At 46.3% G+C, this 23,736-nt stretch overlaps 1 protein-coding gene across 1 annotated transcript in view; it reads right to left on the reverse strand.

The window, feature by feature from the left end:
• Positions 1 to 23,736, reverse strand: part of LOC119977905 (serine/threonine-protein kinase 24) — a 62,417-nt gene that overhangs the window by 23,352 nt on the left and 15,329 nt on the right. Inside the window, exons 3-4 of the mRNA XM_038819214.1 lie at positions 16,242 to 16,472; positions 1,080 to 1,136 (exon numbers count right to left, since the gene is read on the reverse strand). Of these exons, the coding sequence (XP_038675142.1) occupies positions 1,080 to 1,136; positions 16,242 to 16,472 (288 nt within the window). The remainder of the gene's footprint in view (positions 1 to 1,079; positions 1,137 to 16,241; positions 16,473 to 23,736) is intronic.

A 23,736-nucleotide genomic window follows, 5' to 3' on the forward strand; every position in this document is an offset into this window, starting at 1 on the left:
TATTGCAGATTTCCACACCTCTCTATGTGACCAAGTGACTCAGGACACTGCTCCTGACTGGCCTGGCTCTCATTTTAAAGTGGTGCCCCCTTTTCCTGGATTCCCCACCACCCCTGTCAGAGGAAACAGTTTCTCTCTACCCAGTAATCATCTTAAAATACCTCAACTAGATCACCCCTTAATCGCCTATATGTGAGGTGATACAAACCTAATCAATGCCCTCAAAATTTCACCCTTTTAGTTCCAGTATTACTTTAGCGAGCCCCCTCAAAAGGCAGCCTTCTGAATTACGGGGCCAAAATCTTTAAAACTAACTTTCCACCTTCGTTCATCTCACCATATCAACTTAACCTTCCAATCCTCTCTCCCCCATGTACTCATCTATCTTCTCCTTGAACCAAGAGGCGGCTATTTATAGCACTTGGAGCAAATGGGATCAAAGGTTATGGGGAGAAGTAGGATTAGGCTACTGAGTTGGATGATCAGCCACGATCGTGATAAATGGTCGAAGGGCCAAAAGGCCTCCTCTTGCTCCCATCTTCTATGTTTCTATTTACAAATCTGTCCATTTCTTTAACATGATACAGCAAAGTCTCCAATTTGTATAATGACATTAGAGTTTTTTTGATGGAATGACAGTATTTCAATATTGCAATTAGTTCTCCTGATTATCTTAGCACTTCTTTTCCCTGATTTCACAGATTTCGATATCAGCCAGTCTTGCAATAACTTTAACAGCATTTCGGATTTGTGACATGATCGAGCCAGCACTATAAAACGGACTGTACACTTTCCACACATAATGGAGGGGAAGAAAGCTTGAACTTTGCTATTTCAAATTTAAGGCCATCGATGCATTTTCTGGAATCGACATTTCTCATAACATTAGACTGCACTTTTCAGTTGCGTTACAGAAATTTGGTTTAGAAAACTCTACTTTCCTAAAGGATCTAGTCTGGGCAAAGTCACAAGAGCAATTTCTCCACGGTATGCCAGACAATGATTACATTTCTATATTGCAAAAAAATGCAGCTTCCCAATGAATGTTCTGTGGCAAAATTTAAAAATAAGGTACTTACCAGATCTAAGGCAGAGCCGCCACCGAGATATTCCATTATAATCCATAATTTTGTGTCCTGTGTATCAGATGAAGAATTATCAAAAAACTATGTAGAGTTAATCACAACATGTTGACAACCAACGTGAATTGCTGGCCGATTGCATATTCCCTATTTCCTTCATTCCATCATTGGTGGCTGTACCATTGGCTGCCGAGGCTCTAAGCTCTGCAATTTCTGTCTTAAACCGCTCCGCCTCTCTCTCCTCTTAAGACCTTAAAATTGACTCCTTTGTCCAAACTTTGCATCACCTGTCCTAGTACCTTTATGTGGTTATCAGATTTTTACACTCCTTCTGGGACATATCATTACCCTAGTGCAAGTTGTTGCTGGAAGTGCTGTAACACAATGAACACAATGAGATAAGGGTGTGGATTGACAACTGCAATTGTTGCCATCACAAAGACGTGGTTGAGGGAGGGACAGCACTGGTAACAACGTTCTAGGTATAGGATCTTCAGGCAAGACAGGGGGCGTAAAAGAAGAGGTTTGGTCACATTATTAATTACTGCAGTAAGGAGGGGTGATATCTTGGAAGGATCTTCAAATGAGCCTTTGTGAGTAGGGCTTAGGATAAAAAGGGTGCAGTTACGTTGCTGGGAGTGCATTATAGGCCCCCAAACAGTCAACGAGCAATAGAGGAGAAATGTAGACAATTCACTGCAGTGTGTAAAAATAATAATAATAGGGAATTTCAACTTCCCAAACATTAATTGGGATTTCATAGTGTAAAGGGTTTAGAGGGGGGCAGATTTTTTGAAATGTATCCAGGAGAGCTTTTTGTGCTTATGTAGACAGTCCAAGAAGGGACTGTGCAACGCTGGATTCAATTCTGGGGAGAGAAGGCAGACATGTGCCTGAGGTGCAGTGGGGGATCAGTTTAGTGATAGCGACCAGAACGCAATGCAAAGAAACATAGAAAATAGGAGGAGACCTTTTGGCCACTCGAGCCTGCTCTACCATTCAGTATGATCATTCAACTCAATAGCCTAATCCCACCTTCCTCCCTGTCCTTTGATCTCCTTTGCCCCAAGTGCTATATCTAACTGTTTCTTGAAAACATACAATGATCTGGCCTCAACTACTTCCTGCGGTAACAAATTCCACACGCTTGCCAATCTCTGGGGGAAGAAATTTCTCCTCATCTCAGTCCTAAATGGTCTACCCCATATCCTCAAACTGTGACCCCTGGTTCTGGACACTCCCACCATCGAGAACATCTTTCTTGCATCTACCCTGTTAGAATTTTATAGGTTTCTATGAGAATTCCCTTCTGAACGCCAGCAAATACAATCCTAACCAACTCAATCTCTCCTCATACGTCATTCCCGCCATCCCAGAAATCAGTCTGGCAAACCTTCGCTGCACACCCTCTATCACAAGAACATCCTTCCTCAGATAAGGAGGCCAAAGCTGCACACAATATTCCAGGTGTGGCCTCACCAAGGCCCTGTATAATTGCAACAAGACATCGCTGCTCCTGTACTTGAATCCTCTCGCAATGAAGGCCAGCATACCATTTGCCTTCATTACAGAGTGCTGTACCTGCATGCTTACCTTCAGTGACTGGTGCACAAGGACACCCAGGTCTCGTTGCACATACCCGTCTCCTACTTTATGGCCATTCAGAGAATAGCCTACCTTCCAGTTTTCGCTAAAAAAAAGTGGATAACCTCACATTCATCAAATTTAAACTGTATCTGACATTCATTTGCCCACTCACTCAACTTATCCAAATCACACTGAAGGATCTCTGCATCCTCCTCACAGCTCACCCTCCCACACAACTTGGTGTCATCTGCAAATTTGGAGATATCACATTTTGTTCCCTCATTTAAATCATTAATATATATTGTGAATAGCTGGGGTCTTAGCACCGATCCCCACTAGTCACTGCCTGCCAATTTGAAAATGACCCGTTAATTCTGACTTTTTGTCTGTCAACCAGTTTTCTATCCATCTCAATACACAACCCTAATGCCTGGTGCTTTAATTTTACACGCTAATCTCTTATGCGGGACTTTGTCAAAAGCCTTCTGAAAGTCTAAATAAACCACATCCACTAGCTCACCCTCATCAACTCTACTAGCTACATCCTCAAAGAATTCCAGTAGATTTGTTAAGCATGATTTACTCTTCATAAATCCATGCGGCCCTTTCCGATCCTGCCACTATTTTCTACCTTCTTTGCTATATAATCTTTGATAATAGATACAAGAATTTTCCTCACTACCGATGTCAGGCTCACTGGCCTACAATTCAAGTTTTCTCTCCACCTCCCTTTTTAAATAGTGGCGTTACATTAGCTACCCTCTCATCTGTAGGGACTGTCCCAGAGTTTATAGAATCCTGGACAATGACCACCAGTGCATCCACTTTTTCAAGAGACTCTTCCTTAAGTTCTCTGTGATGTATCAGGCCTGGGGATTTATCAGCCTTCAATACCATCAATTTCCCCAACACCATTTCTCTACTAATACTGATCGCCTTCAGTTCCTCCTTCTCACTAAACCCTGCGTTCCCCAACATTTCTGGTATCTTATTTGTGTCCTAATTTGTGAAGACAGAACCAAAGTACGTATTTAGTTGCTTAACCAATTTGCCTTCGTTACAATTATGCCCCCATTATAAATTCCCGTTTGTCTTCGCCAATCTTTTTCCCTTCCTGTACCTATGAAAATGTTTACAGTCAGTTTTTATGTTCCCTGCAAGCTTACTCTCGTACTCTATTTTCCCTTTCTTAATCAATCCCTTGCCCCTTCTTTGCTGAATTCTATACTGTTCCCAATCCTCAGACCTGTTGTTTTTCTTGGCCAATTTGTATGCTTCTTCCTTGGATCGAACACTATCTCTAATTTCCTTTGTAAGCCATGGATTGGCCACCTTTCCCATTTTACTTTGGTGCCAGATAGGAATAAACAATTATTGCACGTCCCCCACACACTCCTTGAATATTTGCCATTGCCTATCTACAGTCATCCCTTTAAGGAACGTTTCCTGATCGATCATAGTCAACTCCGCCTCATATCATCGTAATTTCCTTTATTAAGATTCAGGACCCTGGTCTCAGAATCAACTACTTCACTCTCCATCTTGATGATAAATTCTATCATATTATGGCCGTTAATTCCCACGGGGACTCTCACAACTAGATTGCCAATGATTCCATTCTCATTACACAGTACCCAGTCTAGGATGGCTTGTTCTCGTTGGTTCTTCAACGTTTTGATCTGGGAAACCATCCTGTAGGTACTCTAGAAGTTCCTCATCAATGGTATTGTGACTAATTTGATTTGCTCAATCTCTGCAGATTAAAATCATCCATAATTACAAAAGTTCATTTATCGCATGCGTCTCTAATTTCCTGCTTAATGCCATTCCCAACATCACTACTACAGTTTGGGGGTCCAAATTACAACCCCCACTAACCTTTTTTGCCCCTTGGTGTTCCTCAGCTCTCCCCATACAGATTCCACATTGTTGGAGCTAATATCCTTCCTCACTATTGTGTTAATTTCCTCTTTAACCAGCACTGCAACCCCACCTCCTTTTCCTTTTTGTCTGACCTTCCCAAATACTGAATATGCCTCGATGTTCAGTTCCCATCCCTGGTCACCCTGCAACCATGACTCCGTAATGCCAATATAACAGACCCGTTTACATCTATTTGCACGATTAGTTCATCTGCTTCATTGCGAACGCTACGCATGTTGAGGCAGAAATCCTTTACTTATCTCACTTCCAATATTTTTCACTGTGGCCCTACTTGAATCTGGCCCTTGGTTTCTCTGCCCATCACTTTTCTTATTCCCCTTTCTATCTTTCAATTGTGTCCCGATATCCTCCTTTGCTGAATCCTTGCGTAGGTTTCCCTCCCCCTGCCTTTTTAGTTTAAACCCTCCCTAGGGAGCAAATGCTCCCCCGAGGACACCAGTGTTGGTCCTGCCCAGGTGTAACCCCATCCAGTTTGTACTGGTCCCACCTCCCCCAGAACTGGTCCCATTGCCCCAGAAATATGAAACCTTCCCCCTCACACCATTTCTTCAACCATGTATTCATCCGGTATGTCTTGCTATTTCTACTCTGACTAGCACTGGTAGTAATCCTGAGATCATTACCTTTGAGGGCCGACTTCTCAACTTTCTTCCCTTCTCCCTATATTCTGCTGTTAGGACCTCATCTCTTTTTTCCCTGTGTCGTTTGTACCAATGTGTACCACGACCACTGGGTGTTCACCGCCCTCCTCCAGAATGTCCTTAATCGCTCCGAGACATCTGGATCCTGGCACCAGGGGGGAAACATACCATCCTGGAGTCTCGTTTGCACCCACAGAAACGCCCATCTAGTCCCCTTACAATTTAATCCCCTATAACTATTGCATTCCCCACTGCTTACTCCTCCCCATTACAGCAGAACCATACGTGGTGCAACAAATTTGGCTGTTGCTGCTTCCCTCCCCCAACAGACGTCATTCCCCTCAACGGTATCCAAAGCGATATCTGTTCTGTTTTGCAGGGGAATGGCCACAGGAGATTCCTGCACTGCCTGCCTAGCTCTCTTGCTCTGCCTGGTGGTCACCCATTCCCTTCCTGCTTGTTGAGTCTCAGCCTGCGGTGTGACCACCTCTCTATACGTGCTATCCATGACACTCGCTGCCTCGTGGACGCTCCAGTGTCCCCAGCTGCCGCTCTAGCTCAGAGACTCAGTCTTCCAGGAGCTGTAGCTGGAGACACCTCCTGCACACATTCTGGCCCCGGGCACTGGAAATGTTCCCGGCTTACCACATGAAGGAAGAGGAGCAAACCACAGCTTTGAGCTCCCTTGCCATGACTCTCACCTTTAAATTAAACCTTGGGAAGATGTTTGATTTCAGATTATACCCAATTCTCCAGGGCCTTCTTTCCTGGTTTGCTATGGAAAAGGAAAAAGGATGGTCTGCAAAAAAACAGCTTTGGGTTGGGGAAGACAGATTTTATTAGAATAAGGCAGGTTCTGGCCACAGTAGACTCGGAACAGCTTCGAGCAATGGGGGGGGGGGGGGGGGGGAAGCTATGAAAAGGTACTGGCGGATTAGAGAGAATCCCAAAATATTCTAGAAATATATTAAGGGGAAGAGGAAACAAGGGAAAGAGTAGGGAGCATTAGGGACCAAGCAGGCAATCTGTGCGTGGAGCAGGACATCAGTAGGGTGTTAAATGAGTACTTCACATCTGTCTCTACTCGGGAGGAGGCCGATGTAGGTACAGAATTCGGGAAGAGGGCCTGTGAAGTTCTTGAACAGTTTGACACAGGGAGCGAGGAGATATTGGAGGGTTTAGCGGGATTAAAAGTGGACAAATCCTCAAGTCCACATGAATTGTATCCAGGCCACTGTGGGAGGGGAAGGGAAGAAATTACAGGGGCTCAGACCCAAATTTTTAATTCCTCTCTGGCCATAGAAGGAGTGCCAGAGGATTTGGGAACAGTTGATGTGCTTCCACTTTTCAAGAAGGGTGTTAGAGGAATTACAGATCAGTGAGACTGACATCAGTGGGGCAAACTATTGGAGAAACTTCTGAAGAAGAATATTAATCTCAACTTGGAGAGGCAAGGTTTGATCAGGAATAGTCAGCACGGCTTTGTCAGAGGGAGGTCACGCCTAACAAATTTGATTGAGTTTGATTGAATTTCTTGAGGGGGTGATCGGCTGCGTAGATGGGGGGTAATGCAGTTAATGAAGGTTATATGGACTTCAGCAAAGCCTTTGACAAGGTCCCACATGGGAGACTGGTAAAAGTGGGATCCAGAGTATTTGGGCAAGTCGGATCCAAATTGGCTGAGTGGTAGAAGACAGAGCTGGTAGAAGGCAGTTTGTGTGACTGGAGGCTGGTGTCCTGTGGCATGCCATAGGGATCAGTGCGAGGTCCCTTATTGTTTGTGGTGTATATAAACAATATAGTTGAGTTGGTCAGATAGAATTGTACCCTGAAAAGTGGGAGGTGATGCATTTTGGGAGGAGTAACAAGGCAAGGGAGTTCTCAAATGAATAGCAAGACACTAGAAAGTTCTAGCTCTGAGTAACAGAGGGATCCTGTGGTGCTTGTCCACATATTCTTGAGGGCGGCAGGTCAGGTTAATAAGGTAGTTAAGACATATGGGACACTTGCCTTTAATCAATCGTGGCATAGATTATAAGAGCAGGGAGGTTATGCTGAAGCTGTACAAAAAACTTTGGTTAGGCTACAGCTGGGGTACCATGTGCAGTTCTGGTCACCTCACGATAGGAAGGCTGTGATTTTACTGGAGAGGGTACTGAGGAGATTCACCAGGGATGTTGCCAGGGATGGAGCATTTGAGCTATGAAGAGGGGCTGGGTAGGCTCGGGTAGTTTTCTTTAGAGTAGAGAAGGCTGAGGGGGAGACCTGACTGAGGTGTATACGATTATGAGGGGTATGGGTAGGGTGGATGGGAAGCAGTTGTTCACCTTAGTTGAAAGGTCAATAACAAAGGGCATAATTTTAACGTGATGGGCAATAGGTTTAGAGGGGACTTGGGGTAAAAGAAAATTCACCCAAAGGATAGTGGGAGCCTGGAATGCACTGCCTGGGTACACGGATGAGCACTTGAAATGTCATAACATTCAAGGCTACAGGCTAAGTTATGGAAAATGGCATCAGTGTAGATTGAGTGTAGTTTTGTCGGTGCAGACTCAATGAGCCAGAGAGCCTCTTCTGTATTGTATGATTCTGACTTTCTCTATGACACAACTAACTCGAGGTTAAATATTCTTATCAGCTAACTGTCCCCAGAAAATCTAAAGTACTCTTACAGTTCTATAAAAAAGGCAAATCAATGTGAAGGGTGTAATGGCTGATGCAAAACAATGCATTAAAGCAGAATCAAATTAGAACATCAATAGGAATTGTTTGTAATACCTCAAGATAGAGAAAGAACACAACATTACGTCTTGTTAAACTGAAAAAAAAAGCTGGGGTTGCTGCAACTTCTGTGAAGTATGTCACAAATTAAAATCACCTTAAGGAAGGTTGTTCAGGTTAGGTCTATCCCAATTGGAGGGCAGCACGGTGGTGCAATGGTTAGCACTGCTGCCTCACGGCACCAAGGACCCGTGTTCGATCCTGGCCCTGGGTCACTGTCCGTGTGGAGTTTGCACATTCTCCTCGGGTCTGCGTGGGTCTCACCCCCACAACCCAAGGATGTGCAGGCGAGGTGGATTGGCCACGCTAAATTGCCTTTAATTGGAAAAAATAATCGGGCACGTTAAATTTTTAAAAAGGTCTACCCCCATTGGAGTTTAGAAGACTGAGAGGCGACCTTATTGAAACATACAAGATTTTGAGGGGATTTGATGCCTGGAGAATGTTTCCTATTGTGGGGGAGAAGAGTTTAAAAATAAGAGGTCTTTCCTTTAAGACAAATTAGGAGATTTCTTTGTCTCCCAAAGGGCCGGTGTGCGGCATTCTCTTCACCAGAAGGTAGAGGAGGCGGGTCATTGAGTATATTTAAGGTTAAATTAGACAAATCTTTATTAGGCAAGGGGTCAAGGATTATGGAGGGTGGATAGGAAAATGGAGCTGAAACCACAGTCAGGTCAGTCATGATCTTATTAAATGGTGTAGCAGGCTGAAGGGCCAGATGGCCTACTCCTTCCTCTAGGTCCCTATTCCATAGTACAGAGACAGGTCATTTGGTCCATGTCGGTGTTTCAGCTCTATATGAGGCACGCCCCACTCTGCTTTACCTCACCTGGTCAGCATATCTTTTCACGTTTATCCAGCTTCCCCATAAAATGTAAATGTACTATTCACCTCAACCACTCCATCTGGTCGTGAGCTCAACGTTCTTACCACTTGAGTGAAGAGGTTTCGCCTGAATTCCCTACTGGGTTCAATAGTGACTACATTTGTGGCACCCAGCTTTAGAAACATTTACCCCATGTCTACCCTATCGAATCCCTTCACCACATTTGCAAGCTCTATTAAGTCACCACTGAAGCCTTTTGCTTTGTTTAGGAGGTTTGAGCCCAGAGTCTCTCTCTCAGATACGTTTGCTGCCACTCATGACATGAGCAAAATATGGAAATTGTTTTAGCTTAAGATATATAGAGCATTAAAAAAACGGTGATGGAAAATTCACACCACCTAAACTTAAGAAGAAAAATATTTTCTGCACGTCAAATGTACCAAGCTTAAATTGCAAACAATTTTCCATTTCAAATCAGATTTTCTGGCCAATTTAATAATCTCTACATCTTATACAATTGCATTAGTCACATGAGCAGTTCTCAAAGCAAAAAGCCCTCAAAATCCCCTTTCCCTCAAAGCAATGAGGTTTTGTTTAGCTGTGATCTAATGGAACAAGAAAGAGGGCTCTTGTTGGCCCAAGCAAGATCAGGGAGCCTGGACAAGGCCCTGGAACTGACAAAATCAGCTTCCAGTGATGTAGGTTAGAGAAGCTGGGACATCTTAATAAAAGTAGAATGGCAGGGTATTGTTTTGTACCTTTTCCGTGGTCGAATCACGATATAATACAAAGCCACAGCATACTTTTCCTTTAATAATCAAACATGTTATAGCAAAGTGAAGACTTGGAGGAGTGTCCATCTATACAATGGATCACAGACTGAACTAAGCTCTCAATCAGATTGGATGCTTAACGGGCAAGACAAAGGAAAATCACTTTTCCCAATCACCGTTGTCCATCCTTAATGATATTTAATGTTAACTTACTCATTACAGAGGAGCGGGAAGGTAGTGACCCCATAATCAACATGAATACAGAATCACAGTCATTCACAAAGTGCCTCCATTTATATGTCACTTTTTTAACTCAGATGACGTATAGTTTTGTGGCCTGTCTTAGACACGCTATTTGCTACAGACAATTAAAGACATAGGGCCTTTAATGTGACAAAACATCCCAAGGTGCTTCACAGGAGCATTCTAACACAAGTACAACACTGGACCATATAAGGAGATAGTGGTCAGATGGACAATGGCTTGTTCAAAGAGGAAGGATTTTAGAAGTGTCTTAAAAGGGGAAAAGCCCAAGTAACTGAAGACATGGCTATCAATGCTGGAGCAATAATAATTGTAAATGGACAAGAGGGCAGAATTAGATGTGCAGATATCTCGGAGGGCTGTGACATGGAGGAAATTAATAAACTGGGAGGTAAAAGACCATGGAGGGATTTGAAAATCAGGATATTGCTTGACCTGGAGCCAGGGGTGGTAGGTTAACTGGACTTTCTGCGACATGGGCAGCAGAGGTTTGGATGACCGTAAGTTTATGGAGGATGAAACGCCTCATCATTCCAGTGTGGAACAGAAATTAGAATTGCTGCACATCGATATGAACCCATTGTAAAAAGAAGAACTTGCAATTATGCAACATTTTTCATGACTGCAGGATATTGCAAGGTGCGTAATAGCCAACAAGCACTTTTGAAGTGTGTAATCACTGTTGCAATGTACTGCTGGAATCACACAACTAAAATATAATAATCAATCAGTGAAGCTGACAGGTTTTGCCACTGATTATTGATATAACAGTTTGAAGAATCCAAAGATCATGGGCTGGATGCTCCGTTTCTGAGGCTAAGTGTCAGCGCGAATCGAGAATCCGCGGGAGGTTCACGACAGGAAAATCGGCACAAGCCCCTCACCGATTCCTGTACCAGCGAGGAACTAGCACCGGCGTCGCGTGAAACACCCACGAATTGCGCCGAAAACAGCCAGAGAATGGCTGGGCCCCGGGCCGTGCATGCCCAGGGCACCGGCCACTCCATAAAACATGGCGCCGGCCAGCAGCACGGTTCCCGGCTGAGTGTGGCATCGCTGGACACTGTCCGCAGCCGGCACACCGGGTTCCCGACCGCTGGCACAACACGTAGCCTGCACCGTCGGAAACCGGCGCCGGCCCCGATTCCGGCGTCAGAATCCATTCTCCGCCCGAACGCCGATCACTATTTTGGTGTTGGGCTACGGAGAATCCAGCCCCAGGTACTTTAGACCAGGGGTTCACAAACAGTGAGGTTGAGGCAGCAATGGCAGCCAAGGAGCCCAAACTGTTTTCAGAAAAATGCCAACAGTTTTACAACCCCTCCCAGTTAACAGCCACGCTCCAACAATATTTACAGCATTTTCTGGATTTACTTATAATCCAACAGTTTAGCCAATGAGTTTTAAGGATAAAGGAACAAAAAAGATGAGAAAGACATTGGGGATATTAGAAATATATTGATTACAAGAAGAGAAATAAAGAGAGGGAAAGAAAGATCGGATGATGAGATAGAAAGGATTTTCTTTTTTAATTTAAAAACCTCTCAGAACAATTTACTACCTGTGGGAGTGAGATATCAATTTCAATTGTGTTCTCACTGGGGCGGAGAGGTTCAGTTTCAAATCACATCAATAGCAAGGTCCTTCTGACATGAAATTACCAGCTCTGCATGGCAGTGACAAGACTTGGAATTCATAGCACAATTCACCAATTTCATAATTTACAACAGAGGGGTTCATGGGGCAAGGGTATTTTATTTTTCATTTTTACAAGAATCATGGTAAAATGCCCAGCAATATGTGACGATTCTAACTCATGGATCACATATCTCTTCCTTGTCGTTTATTGTTGGGGTTTCTTTGCACTAATAATGTTGGGCAGCATGAACTCTATTTTACCAGTGTTTTCTGGGTTGACTATACTATATTCAACTGCTTCAAAATGTCTGAACTTTGGGAGCAGATGTCCAAATAAAATGCCAATCATACTATGGGCACTGTCTTACTTCCCAAAACTGCGAGGGGGATGGTTACAGCTGTGGCTCAGTGGCTAGCACGCTTGCCTCCAAATCATATGTTTGTGGGTTCAAGTCCCAATTCAGAAGATGAGCACAAAGTCCACGGTGATGTTCCCAGTGCCAGTACGGAGGGGAGTGCTGCACTGTTGAAGATACAGTACCACCTTTTGAATGAGATGCCATGCCAAGGCCTCGTCTGCTGTCTCGGGGGATTTTGAAAGGTCCCCCGATCATTATTTTGAAGTGGTTCGCCCCCGTGTCCTGACCAATGTATTTAGCCCTCAAACAACAGCTGCTTACGGGATTACAAATTGGCTGCCACGTTTTCTACTTTACAACTGAGACTAAACTTTGAAAGTACTTTAATGACTGTGAAGCATCTTAGATGTCCTGAGGTTATGCAAAATTTTCTTAAAATTTGGTTTCATCTAGAAAAGCCAGTTGTTTTGGTTTGCTGTACCTGTTGTGTGTTTTGGGATGTCTCAGCTTACACCATCATAAGCCTGGGCTGATATTTTATGTACTTCCCCACCCCCACCTCACTAAGACATAAAGAACAAGGTAATTAACTGAAAGAATGCAAATGGGCAAAGTGTGTTTGCTAAACACATTCCTTGCTAAACTGTAAGTATAAATGTTATTTCAATAATAAATTTGGCATGCTGTCATCGGAACGCAGGAAATAGCAACACGAGGCCATTCGGCCCCTTGAGCCTGTTTAGTCTCAATTAAATCATGGCTGATCTTCTACCTCAATGCCATTTTCCTGCACTATCTCTATATCCTATGATATCTTTTAATATCCAAAATTTATCAATCCCAGTCTTGACTCAGTGACTGAGCCTCCCTAGCCCTCTGGGGTAAAGAATTCCAAGGATTTGCCACCCCCGAGTGAAGAAACACCTCCCAATTTCAATCCTAAATGGCCCACCTGTAATTGTGAGACTGCACGCCTCTGTTTCTAGGCACCCCTACCCCACATGCATCCTACCTCCACCACATCAACACTGTAATAATTTGAAAAATGACGGAATATTGCATGGTTGAAGATGTTGCTTCTTCAGATGAGATATTAAGCCAAAGGCCTACCTGCATCTTCAAATGGACATAAAAGATCCCATTACACTTCTTTTTGAATAGCAGCAAGATCCTTGGTTTTCGGGCTAAGCTGGAATATCGTGCACAGTTCTAAAGGAAAGGCGCGAACGCATCGGAGACAGTGCAGAGAGTTTTACAAGAATGGTTTTGGGGATCTGTAACTTCAGCTATGAGGATAGATTGGAGAGGTTGTGACTGTTCTCCTTGGAGCAAAGGGCAAGAGGAGATTTCATAGATGTTCACGATTATGAGGGGGCTGTACAAAGTAGATGGGGAGAAACTGCTCCCGCTCGGAAAAGGATCGAGGACGAGAGAGCACAGATTTAAGGTGATTTGCAAAAGAAGCAAATGTTGTGCGAGAAAAAAACAGCGAGTGGTTTGGGTCTGGAATGCACTGCCTGGAAGTGTGGTGGAGGCAGGTTTAATCGAGGCATTCAAGAGGACATTACGTGATTACCTGAATAGAAACAATGTGCAGGAGTACGGGGAAAAGGCAGGGGAATACCACTGCGCCATAATGCTCGTTTGGAGAGCCGGGGCAGACATGATGGGCCAAATGGCGCCATAACAATTCATGATTCTGTGACTCATCCCTCAACCAACAGCACCAAAACAGGTTAGTTGGTTATTCAACTGTTTTTGTGGGCCCTTGCTATGAGCGAATAACCTAGTGTGGCCACTTCAAAACAGTGACTACATTTTGAATGAATGAATGAATAAATGAAATGAAAATCGCTTATTGTCACAAGTAGGCTTCAATGAAGGCGAAAATGTGGCAAAAAGCCCCTAGTCGTCACATTCCGGCGCCTGGTCGGGGGACTGGTACGGGCATTGAACCGTGCTGCTGCCATTGTTCTGCTGAACAAGCCAGCTGTTTATTTTAAAACGAACACACAGTTGTGCAAGTGCTTTCAGGTATTGGTGTTGATAACCCTGCTACATATTGTAAGTACTGTTTTTTTTTTTGCATTGCATTTACAGCACAACAAAAGGCTGTTCAACACAACTGGTCTATGCCGGTGTTTCTGCTCCGCACGAGCCTCCATCCACCCAACCTCTCAGCCCATCCAGCATACTTCTACTTCTTACTCCCTAGCTTCTGCTTAAATGCAACTTTGCTATTGGCCTCAATCACATCTTGAGATAGTGGGTTCCACATTTTCACTGCTCTTAAAGTTTCACCCGCATTGGATTTATTAGTGAATATCTTGTACTGAAGAACCCAGTCTTGTTCCCTCCCCCCACAAATGGAAATGTCTTTCCTACGTGCATCTATCAAACCAAAATAAATCCTTTGCCAGGTTGGACTCTTAGCATAATCACCCATTTTGAACCCCTGTCATCAATAACATTTACTTGAATCCCTTGCTATTGGAGATCATGCTGTTGGAGATAGGGGAGAGGGTTTCAGAAAACAGAATGCAGGAGAGAAAAGAAGCCAAGCATTCCTTTCCTTTACATTCTAGAGTGATCCTGGAATAGCAAGCAGTTTTGCACGGACACAACAGTGCTATATCTGGTCGAGCCAGGTCTGGTGATGGATGATTAAAATAGTTGCCCGCCAGGTCTGTTCAAGTCTGCATTCCTTGGATTTAAGAGAGCAGAGATGGGGGTCGTTCCAGGGGAATAGCCTGGGTGAGAGGGAGTAATAGTTTTTATGGGCACTAGGGAGTCATAGGCAGAGGTGAAGATTCAGTTGAGCAGCAAATGGAGAAATGTCTTGGGTGAATGGAGGGCCAAGGGCTAGAGAGTAGAGTTTGGTTGGAGAGGAGATTGGCAAGATTAATCCACAGCAGGCATGGTGAGCAGGAAGCTTGGCCAAAGAGCAGGTTGGGGCAGCTGGGATTGCTGCTCTTAAGGGGGCCGTGTTGAGTGCCTGGGTGGATGCTGTGGGGCACAGATGGAAGTTGAAGGCTTATCCAAGAGGCAGTCAGCTTTGGGGAAGGTGGAATAGGAAGCTGATAAACCTGTAGAACTGGGAGGCCAGTTCTAACCAGCTCAACAGGGAACAGCGGCAGACAGGGATGGGCTGGAAGATGATCAAGTTGCTTAAAAATTGAAATGACTGGGCAGCAGATCAGAGACACAGCAGCTGAGTCTTAGTGTCGAAGCCAGAGGTGCAGCCTTGATGTGGAGGGAAATTTTGAGATTTGGAAGCTAAATTTGAAAAAAATGCAGAGTTTCTCGTGAAAAGGAGGGATCAGGCATAGACTGGGAATGGCAATAGTAGTTTAAAGTTGTACTACTGAACTTGTAGTCGGGGCTATAATGCGGCCACTATTAGAACCAGAGAAACTTAAAACAGTGGAAAAAAAGGAGGCCAGGGCAGGAGAGAGAAAGGATGACAGTAGAAGGGCAAGCAAAGAGGTGTCCGGTGAGGAGCTTCCTAAGGAGCTGACCATCAAGGAGCCACCTTGATTGGCTTCTTGAGCAGAATGCCAGGGTTTGGATCGGATCTAAAGAAGTGGGTGGCGGGGAGGAAGTGCTGTCAGTGACCATCAGTCCCTCCAATAGACAGCTTCTGAAAGCGGGAGATAGGCCGAGGTAAGAGCTCTTAAGGTGCACCATCCAACACAGGGATGACCATGTTTTTAGATCCGAGAGCTGGATCAATCCTATGATGTAACTAGCAAGTGGGAAGAGTCTGATTAAGGGCGTTTTTACAATATAGCTCATTCTTTCATGAGAAAATGGTCACCGTAACTTTGAACACAAAATAAAAAATTCTATAATGTTCACGTGTAGTACAGTTCAAAATCTAACAGATCAAGATGTTTTCCCTCCCTTTATGTACCCCAAATTGGAGATGCTTTATCATTCCACTAATTCCCATCTCCCCGTCCCCTCCAAGCAATTAGAATCAAGCACAAATCCAATCTCGGCTAATGTCCTATGGACAGCCTCAAAACCCTGACCAGGTAGCAGGTGGGTGGAAAGCAGCAGCTGCAACCTCCTCCCTTACCCCCAATAAATTTCCATTTGCAAATCCTTCTTAACAACATAACCGGGAGAAATAAATGCTGATCTTAAAGAGTGTACTGGTAAAATAAGACTAAAGAAAAATGACGGAGTACTCCGACTTCATCTGGAAATGGATTTGGACTAAAGCCATATTAAAAACACTCCAAAACATTTCACACAATACTTTACCCAACTCCAACCCCCATAGTTTTATTCCACCTCACCATATCCCATTCCCCAAAAACATATAAAATGGTGAGCTTCACCTTCAGATAGGATCCATAGTATTTTGTAACATACGGACTATCACACTGACTTAGGACAGTTATTTCCTGCTGAATATCTTCAATTTCGTCTTCAGCTTCTTCAAGATCAATATTTTTTATGGCCACAATTTTCTGAGTCCGGTTGTCTATTCCTTTGAAAACTTCACCAAAAGAGCCCTTTCCAATCTTCTCCAACTTTGTAAATAGTTCTTCTGGATCGGCTTTGAAACTCTTGAGAAAATAAGTGAAAAGAAATGTTAGAACTACAGTGAAACTTAAGCTAAACTTCACAAAGATTTACTGTTACAAAGCGCCTTTCATAACCTCGGAACACCCCAAATCACATTACAGCTGATGATGTACCATTGGAGCGTGTTCACTGTTGTAACATCGGAAGAGCGGCAGCCAATTCGTGCACAGCAAGTTCCCAGAAACAGCACTGGGATAACGATCAGCTGCTTTTAGTGATGTTGGTTAAGGGATGAAAATTGTGCCGTGGGAGTTTTACCCGAGAGCACAGATGGGGCCTCAAGTGCACTGCCTCAACTAAAGGTCAGCACCTGACAGTGCAGCACTCCCTCAGCACTGCACTGGGTGTGTCAGCCTGGGTTGTGTGCTCAGGTCTCCAGAGTGGAACTTGAAATCACAACCTTCTGACTAAAGAGGCAAGAACATTTTTGTGAACATGGAAACACAGGTCTGAGAATAAACTTATTTGCTCAACATAACTGTTATTATAGATAGCATTTTACATCAGCTTATCTTTTATTGACAGCACCTATTGGCATAAATTGGTTTTTATTTTTACAGAATACATTAATATCACATCACCTTTTTAAAAATAAGCTATTTAAATCATTGCAGATTAAGTGAAGTTAATAAACACATTTTGCAAAAGGAGATGGCTTGCACTAATTTCACTGCCATAAATAATTTTTAATTTTTAAAACTCATTTTTAAAAGTCATTAAAAGGATAAAATTTGCACTTGAAGATGTGGAACCAAATGACTTACATTTAAAAGATATATCAAGGAAAGAAGAATAGACATTGAACACATTTCCTAGCACTGGGACAACAATGGTCCTGTATATTACACATGTGGTAATAAATGGATTGTGTTTAGAATTTGGAATCTGGATATTATTACATCTTTGTTTCATGGAATGAAATGAGTGCCAATGCTGCTAGAATCATACGGTACAGAAGAGGCCCTTCAGCCCATCAAGCCTGCACGGACAAAAAAATCTACACTAATCCTCACGGTAGCATGGTGGTTAGCATCAATGCTTCACAGCTCCAGGGTCCCAGGTTCGATTCCCGGCTGGGTCACTGTCTGTGTGGAGTCTGCATGTCCTCCCCGTGTGCGCGTGGGTTTCCTCCGGGTGCTCCGGTTTCCTCCCACAGTCCAAAGATGTGCGGGTTAGGTGGATTGGCCATGCGAAATTGCCCATAGTGTAAGGTTAATGGGGGGATTGTTGGGTTACGGGTTACGTGGGTTTAAGTGGGGTGATCATTGTTCGGCACAACATCGAGGGCCGAAGGGCCTGTTCTGTGCTGTACTGTTCTATGTTCTATGTAATCCCACTTCCCAGCACTTGGGCCATAGCCTTGGACGTTCTGACATTTCAAATGCTCATCCAAGTATTTTTTACAGATTGTGAGGTCTCCTGCCTCAACTACCCTCCCAGGCCGTGCATTCTAGATTCCAACCACCTTTTGGGCAAAAACATTTTTCCTCAAATCCCCTCTAAACCTTTCACCTTAAAATTATGTCCCCTTGTTGTTGACCCTTCAACTAAGGAAACAGCTGCTTTCTATCCACCCTGTCCATCCATGCCCTCTCAGGTCCCCTCGGCCTTCGCTGCTCCAAAAAATACACCAAACATATCCAGTGTCTCTTCATGGCTAAAATGCTCTCTCCGTGTGGAGTTTGCACATTCTCCCAGTGTCTGTGTGGGTCTCACCCCCACAGCCCAGACATGTGCAGGGTAGATGGACTGGCCATGCTAAATTTCCCCTTAATTGGAAACAAATAATTGGGTACTCTAAATTTAAAAAGAAAATGGGTAAAGTGCTCTATCCCAGGCAACATCCTGGCAACCTGGGATACCGGGTTGCTGCTGGAATGACCAGGAAGGAGCTGGTGGGGGGGGGCGGTAGAGGAGAGGCATTATCGCCATGGGGAACAGATCGGGCGGGGTGTGCTGGCCTGGGGTGAACATTCGATAAGCTATGGCTAGCCGGCGGGGGAGGGGGGTGGGTTGCCTTCTGATCCGGCTGATTACTCGGAACGTGAGGGGGCTGAATGGGCCGGTTAAGAGAACCAGGGTATTTTCTCATCTGAGGGGGTTGAAGGCGGACGTGGTTATGCTCCAGGAGACCCACTTGAAGGTGGCGGACCAGGTTCGTCTGAGGAAGGGGTGGGTGGGGCAGGTTTTTCACTCAGGATTGGACGCAAAGGGGTGGCGATTCTGGTGGGGAAGAGGGTGGCGCTCGAGGCGGCTGAGGTGGTGTCGGACAAGGAGGGCAGATATATCATGGTGAAGGGTAGGCTGCAGGGAGAGACGCTGGTGCTGGTTAATGTATATGCCCCGAATTGGGATGATGCTGGCTTCATGAGGCGCTTGTTGGGCCGCATCCCGGACTTGGAGGCAGGGGGCCTGATCATGGGGGGAGATTTCAACACAGGGCTGGATCCCACACTGGACCGGTCCAGTTCAAGGACGGGTAGGAGACCGGCGGCGGCCAAAGTACTGAGGGGATACATGGACCAGATGGGAGGGGTGGATCCCTGGAGGTTTGGGAGACCGAGAGCGCGGGAGTATTCCTTTTTCTCTCATGTCCATAGGGTCTATTCCCGAATAGACTTTTTCGTCCTGAGCAGGGGATTGATCCCGAGGGTGCAGGATGCCGAGTATTCGGCCATAGCGATTTCAGACCATGCTCCGCACTGGGTTGATCTGGAGATGGGGGAGGCGCAGGACCAGCGCCCGCTCTGGCGCCTGGATGTGGGGATGCTGGCTGAGGAGGAGGTGTGTAGGAGGGTTCGGCGAAGTATTGAGGGGTATCTGGATACCAATGATACGGGGGAGGTCCGGGTGGGGATGGTCTGGGAGGCTCTGAAAGCAGTGATCCGGGGGGAGCTGATCTCCATCCGGGCCCACAGGGAAAGGAGGGAGAGGAAGGAGAGGGAGAGACTGGTGGGGGAGCTCCTGGATGTGGACAGGAGATATGCGGAGGCACCGGAGGAAGGGTTGCTGGGGGAACGGCGCAGTTTGCAGGCCAAATTTGACTTGTTGACCACCAGAAAGGCGGAGACACAGTGGAGGAGGGCGCAGTATATGAGTATGGGGAGAAGGCGAGCAAGATGTTGGCGCATCAGCTCCGTAGGCGAGATGCAGCTAGGGAAATTGGTGGAGTGAAGGATGGGGGTGGAAATGTAGTGCAGAAGGGGACAGAAGTAAATGGGGTCTTTAGGAACTTCTACGAGGAACTATACCGGTCGGAACCTCCGATGGGGAGAGAGAGGATGGAGAGCTTCATGAACAGGCTATGTTTCCCAACGGTTCAAGAGGGGCTGGTAGAGGGGCTGGGGGCGTCAATAGAGCTGGAGGAGCTAGTCAGGGGGATTGGACAAATGGAGTCAGGTAAGGCCCCGGGGCCGGACGGGTTCCCGGTGGAATTTTACAAAAAGTATGTGGACCTGGTGGGCCCCCTGCTGGTGTGAGCCTTCAATGAGGCATTGGGGGGGGGGGGGGGGGGGGGGGGGGGGGGGGGCTTTGCCCCCGAAGATGTCGCGGGCACTGATCTCTTTGATCCTAATGCGGGATAAGGACCCCTTGCAGTGTGGATCATACAGGCCTATCTCGCTCCTCAATGTAGACGCTAAGTTGCTGGCGAAGATCCTGGCCACCAGGATAGAGGATTGTGTGCCAGAGGTGATACACGAAGATCAGACAGGATTTGTCAAGGGGCGGCAGCTCAACACGAATGTGCGGAGACTGCTAAATGTTATCATGACGCCAGCAGTGGAGGGGGAGGCGGAGATAGTGGTGGCGCTGGACACAGAGAAAGCGTTTGATAGAGTTGAGTGGGGGTACCTGTGGGAGGTGCTGGAGCGGTTTGGATTTGGGGAGGGATTCATCAAATGGGTGAGGCTGCTCTATGCGGCTCCGATGGCGAGTGTAGTTACAAATGGAAGGAGATCGGAGTACTTTAGGCTCAATCGTGGGACCAGGCAGGGGTGCCCCCTGTCCCCCTTGATCTTTGCACTGGCGATTGAACCGCTGACTATGGCGTTGAGGGAGTCAGGGAGATGGAGGGGTCTGGTGCGGGGTGGGGAGGAACACCGGGTATCGCTGTATGCGGACGACCTGCTGTTGTATGTGGCGGATCCAGAGGGGGGAATGCCGGGGGTGATGGAGCTGTTAGCGGAATTTGGGGGCTTCTCGGGCTATAAGCTAAATTTAGGAAAGAACGAGGTATTTGTAGTGCACCCGGGAGATCAAGAGGAGGGAATTGGGAGGCTCCCTTTTAGGAGGGCAGTGAAGAGTTTCAGATACCCGGGGGCGCAGGTGGTCAGGAGTTGGGGAACTCTCCATAAGCTTAACTTCACCAGACTGGTGGAGCAGATGGAGGAGGAATTTAAAAGGTGGGACATGGTGCCGCTATCGTTGGCGGGTAGAGTGCAGTCCGTCAAAATGACAGTTCTCCCGAGGTTCTTGTTCCTCTTCCAGTTTTTGCCCATCTTTATCCCTAGGGCCTTTTTTAGAAGGGTGACCAGCAGCATCATGAGCTTTGTTTGGGCGCATGGCACCCCGAGGGTGAAGAGGGTCTTCTTGGAGTGGGGTAGAGATGGGGGGGGGGGGGGGGGGGGGGGGGGGGCTGGCGTTGCCCAATCTCTCGGGGTACTACTGGGCGGCCAACGTGTCGATCGTGCGCAAGTGGGTGATGGAGGGGGAGGGGGTAGCATGGAAACGGATGGAGAGAGCGTCCTGTGGGGATACATGCCTGGGGGCCCTGGTAACGCGCCGTGGCCGCTCCCTCCCACGAGGTATACCACGAGTCCGGTGGTGGCGGCTACCCTCAAAATTTGGGGGCAGTGGAGGCGACATAGGGGAGAAGTGGGGGGGCTCGATGGAGGCTCCGTTAAGGGGGAACCATATGTTCATCCGGGGAACATGGATGGGGGATTTCAGGGTTGGCACAGAGCAGGCATCAGACAGCTGAGGGACCTGTTTATCGATGGGAGGTTTGCGAGCCTGGGGGAGTTGGAGGAGAAATTTGGGCTCCCCCGGGAAACATGTTCAGGTACCTGCAGGTAAAGGCATTTGCTAGACGGCAGGTGGAGGGATTCCCTGCGCTTCCCACGAGGGGGGTGAGGGACAGGGTGCTTTCAGGGTCTGGGTCGGAGAGGGGAAGATATCCGATATCTACAAGGTTATGCAGGAGGTGGAGGAGGCGTCAGTAGAGGAGCTGAAAACTAAGTGGGAGGGGGAACTGGGGGAACAGATCGAGGACGGGACATGGGCTGATGCCCTGGAAAGGGTTAATTCTTCCTCCTCGTATGCGCGGCTTAGCCTCATCCAATTCAAGGTGCTGCATAGGGCCCAAATGACTGGGACGAGGATGAGTAGGTTCTTTGGGGATGAAGACAGGTGTGTCAGATGCTTGGGGAGTCCAGCGAACCATGCCCATATGTTCTGGGCATGCCGGCACTGGAGGAGTTCTGGAAGGGGATGGCAAGGACGGTGTCGAGGGCGGTGGGATCCAGGGTCAAGCCAGGATGGGGACTCGCGATTTTTGGGGTTGGGGTGGAGCCGGGAGTGCAGGAGGCGAAAGAGGCTGGTGTGCTGGCCTTTGCGTCCCTAGTAGCCCGGCGAAGGATTTTGCTACAATGGAAGGATGCGAGGCCTCCGAGCGTGGAGACCTGGATCAATGACATGGCGGGTTTTATTAGGCTAGAGAAAGTCAAATTCGCCCTGAGAGGATCGGTACAAGGGTTCTTCAGGCGGTGGCAACCTTTCCTCGACTTTCTGGCTCAACGATAGGGTACTGGGACAGTAGCAGCAGCAACCCGGGGGGGGGGGGGCGACGATGACTATGTTTGTTTATTTTATTTAAATTTGGTTTATTTAATTTTAACATTGTTAAGTTCTCTTGTTGGGGTTGGGGGGGTATGGGATACATGCGTTGATACGGTTTGGGGGTGTTACGGTTGTTATGGGGTATGTTGTTGCCTTTTATGGTTTGTTGTTATATTTTTATATTTTCTGTAAAAAATTCCAATAAAAATTTTTTTTAAAATGTTATACAAGACAGGAGGAACACAAAAAAAAGTTAATATCAAAATGTACAGATATGGGGAGGCACGGTGGCGTAGTGGTAGCACTGCTGCCTCACGGCGCCCAGGTCCCAGGTTCGATCCCGGCTCTGGGTCACTGCAGTTTGCACATTCTCCCCGTGTCTGCGTGGGTTTCGCCCCCACCACCCAAAGATGAGCAGGGTAGGTGGATTGGCCATGCTAAATTGCCCCTTAATTGGAAAAAATGAATTGGATACTCTAAATTTAAAAACAAAATGTACAGCTATTGGTTGAGGGGCAAGAGTCAACAATGCTTGAAGGGCAGAATTTCAGCAAATGGATTATTATGTTGGAAGCAGCGTTGTTGCTTAGATTATGGTAAAGTGGACGTGGCATTTTCATGTGTTCACTTGAACTGTAAAGCACTCTTCAATACAATTATCAGGTCTGTTCTTCTAAGCATGGGCTGTATTTCTGGCTTGTTTATTGAGTTACAGCGATTGTGCTGGGAGAATATTAAAGCTGGGCTTTAAAGTAGGACTTTTGTTACAACATATTGGTAGTCAATACCAAAACTCTAAACAAGCTTTGTGACACTACTGGGAAATTTCAGGATTGATGTGTCTAACAACATATTACATAGAATTTACAGTGCCGAAGGAGGCCATTCAGCCCATCGAGTCTGCACCGGCTCTTGGAAAGAGCACCCTACCCAAGGTTAACACCCCACCCAACACTAATGGCAATTTTGGACACTAAGGGCAATTTATCATGGCCAATCCACCTAACCTGCACATCTTTGGACTGTGTGAGGAAACCGGAGCACTCGGAGGAAACCCACGCACACACGGGGAGGGTGTGCAGACTCCGCACAGACAGTGACCCAAGCCGGAATCGAACCTGGGACCCTGGAGCTGTGAAGCCATTGTGCTATCCACAATGCTACCGTGCTGCACAGCACTGCACACTTACAGCACAGAAACAGGTCTAACTTGTCCTAACTGGTGTTTAGACTCCGTGTGAGCCCCCCGACCTCCCCCGCACTCCTTTTCAGCTCACTGTCAGCATGTCCTTTAATTTCTTTCTCCCTTGTGCACTTGTCTAGCTTCCCCTCAAATGATCTACCCTATTCGCCTCAACCACTATTGCTGTAGTGAATTCCACATTCTAACCACTGGGTAAAGATTTC

This window comes from Scyliorhinus canicula, chromosome 14 (genome assembly GCF_902713615.1).
Source record: "Scyliorhinus canicula chromosome 14, sScyCan1.1, whole genome shotgun sequence".
NCBI lineage: Eukaryota > Metazoa > Chordata > Chondrichthyes > Carcharhiniformes > Scyliorhinidae > Scyliorhinus > Scyliorhinus canicula.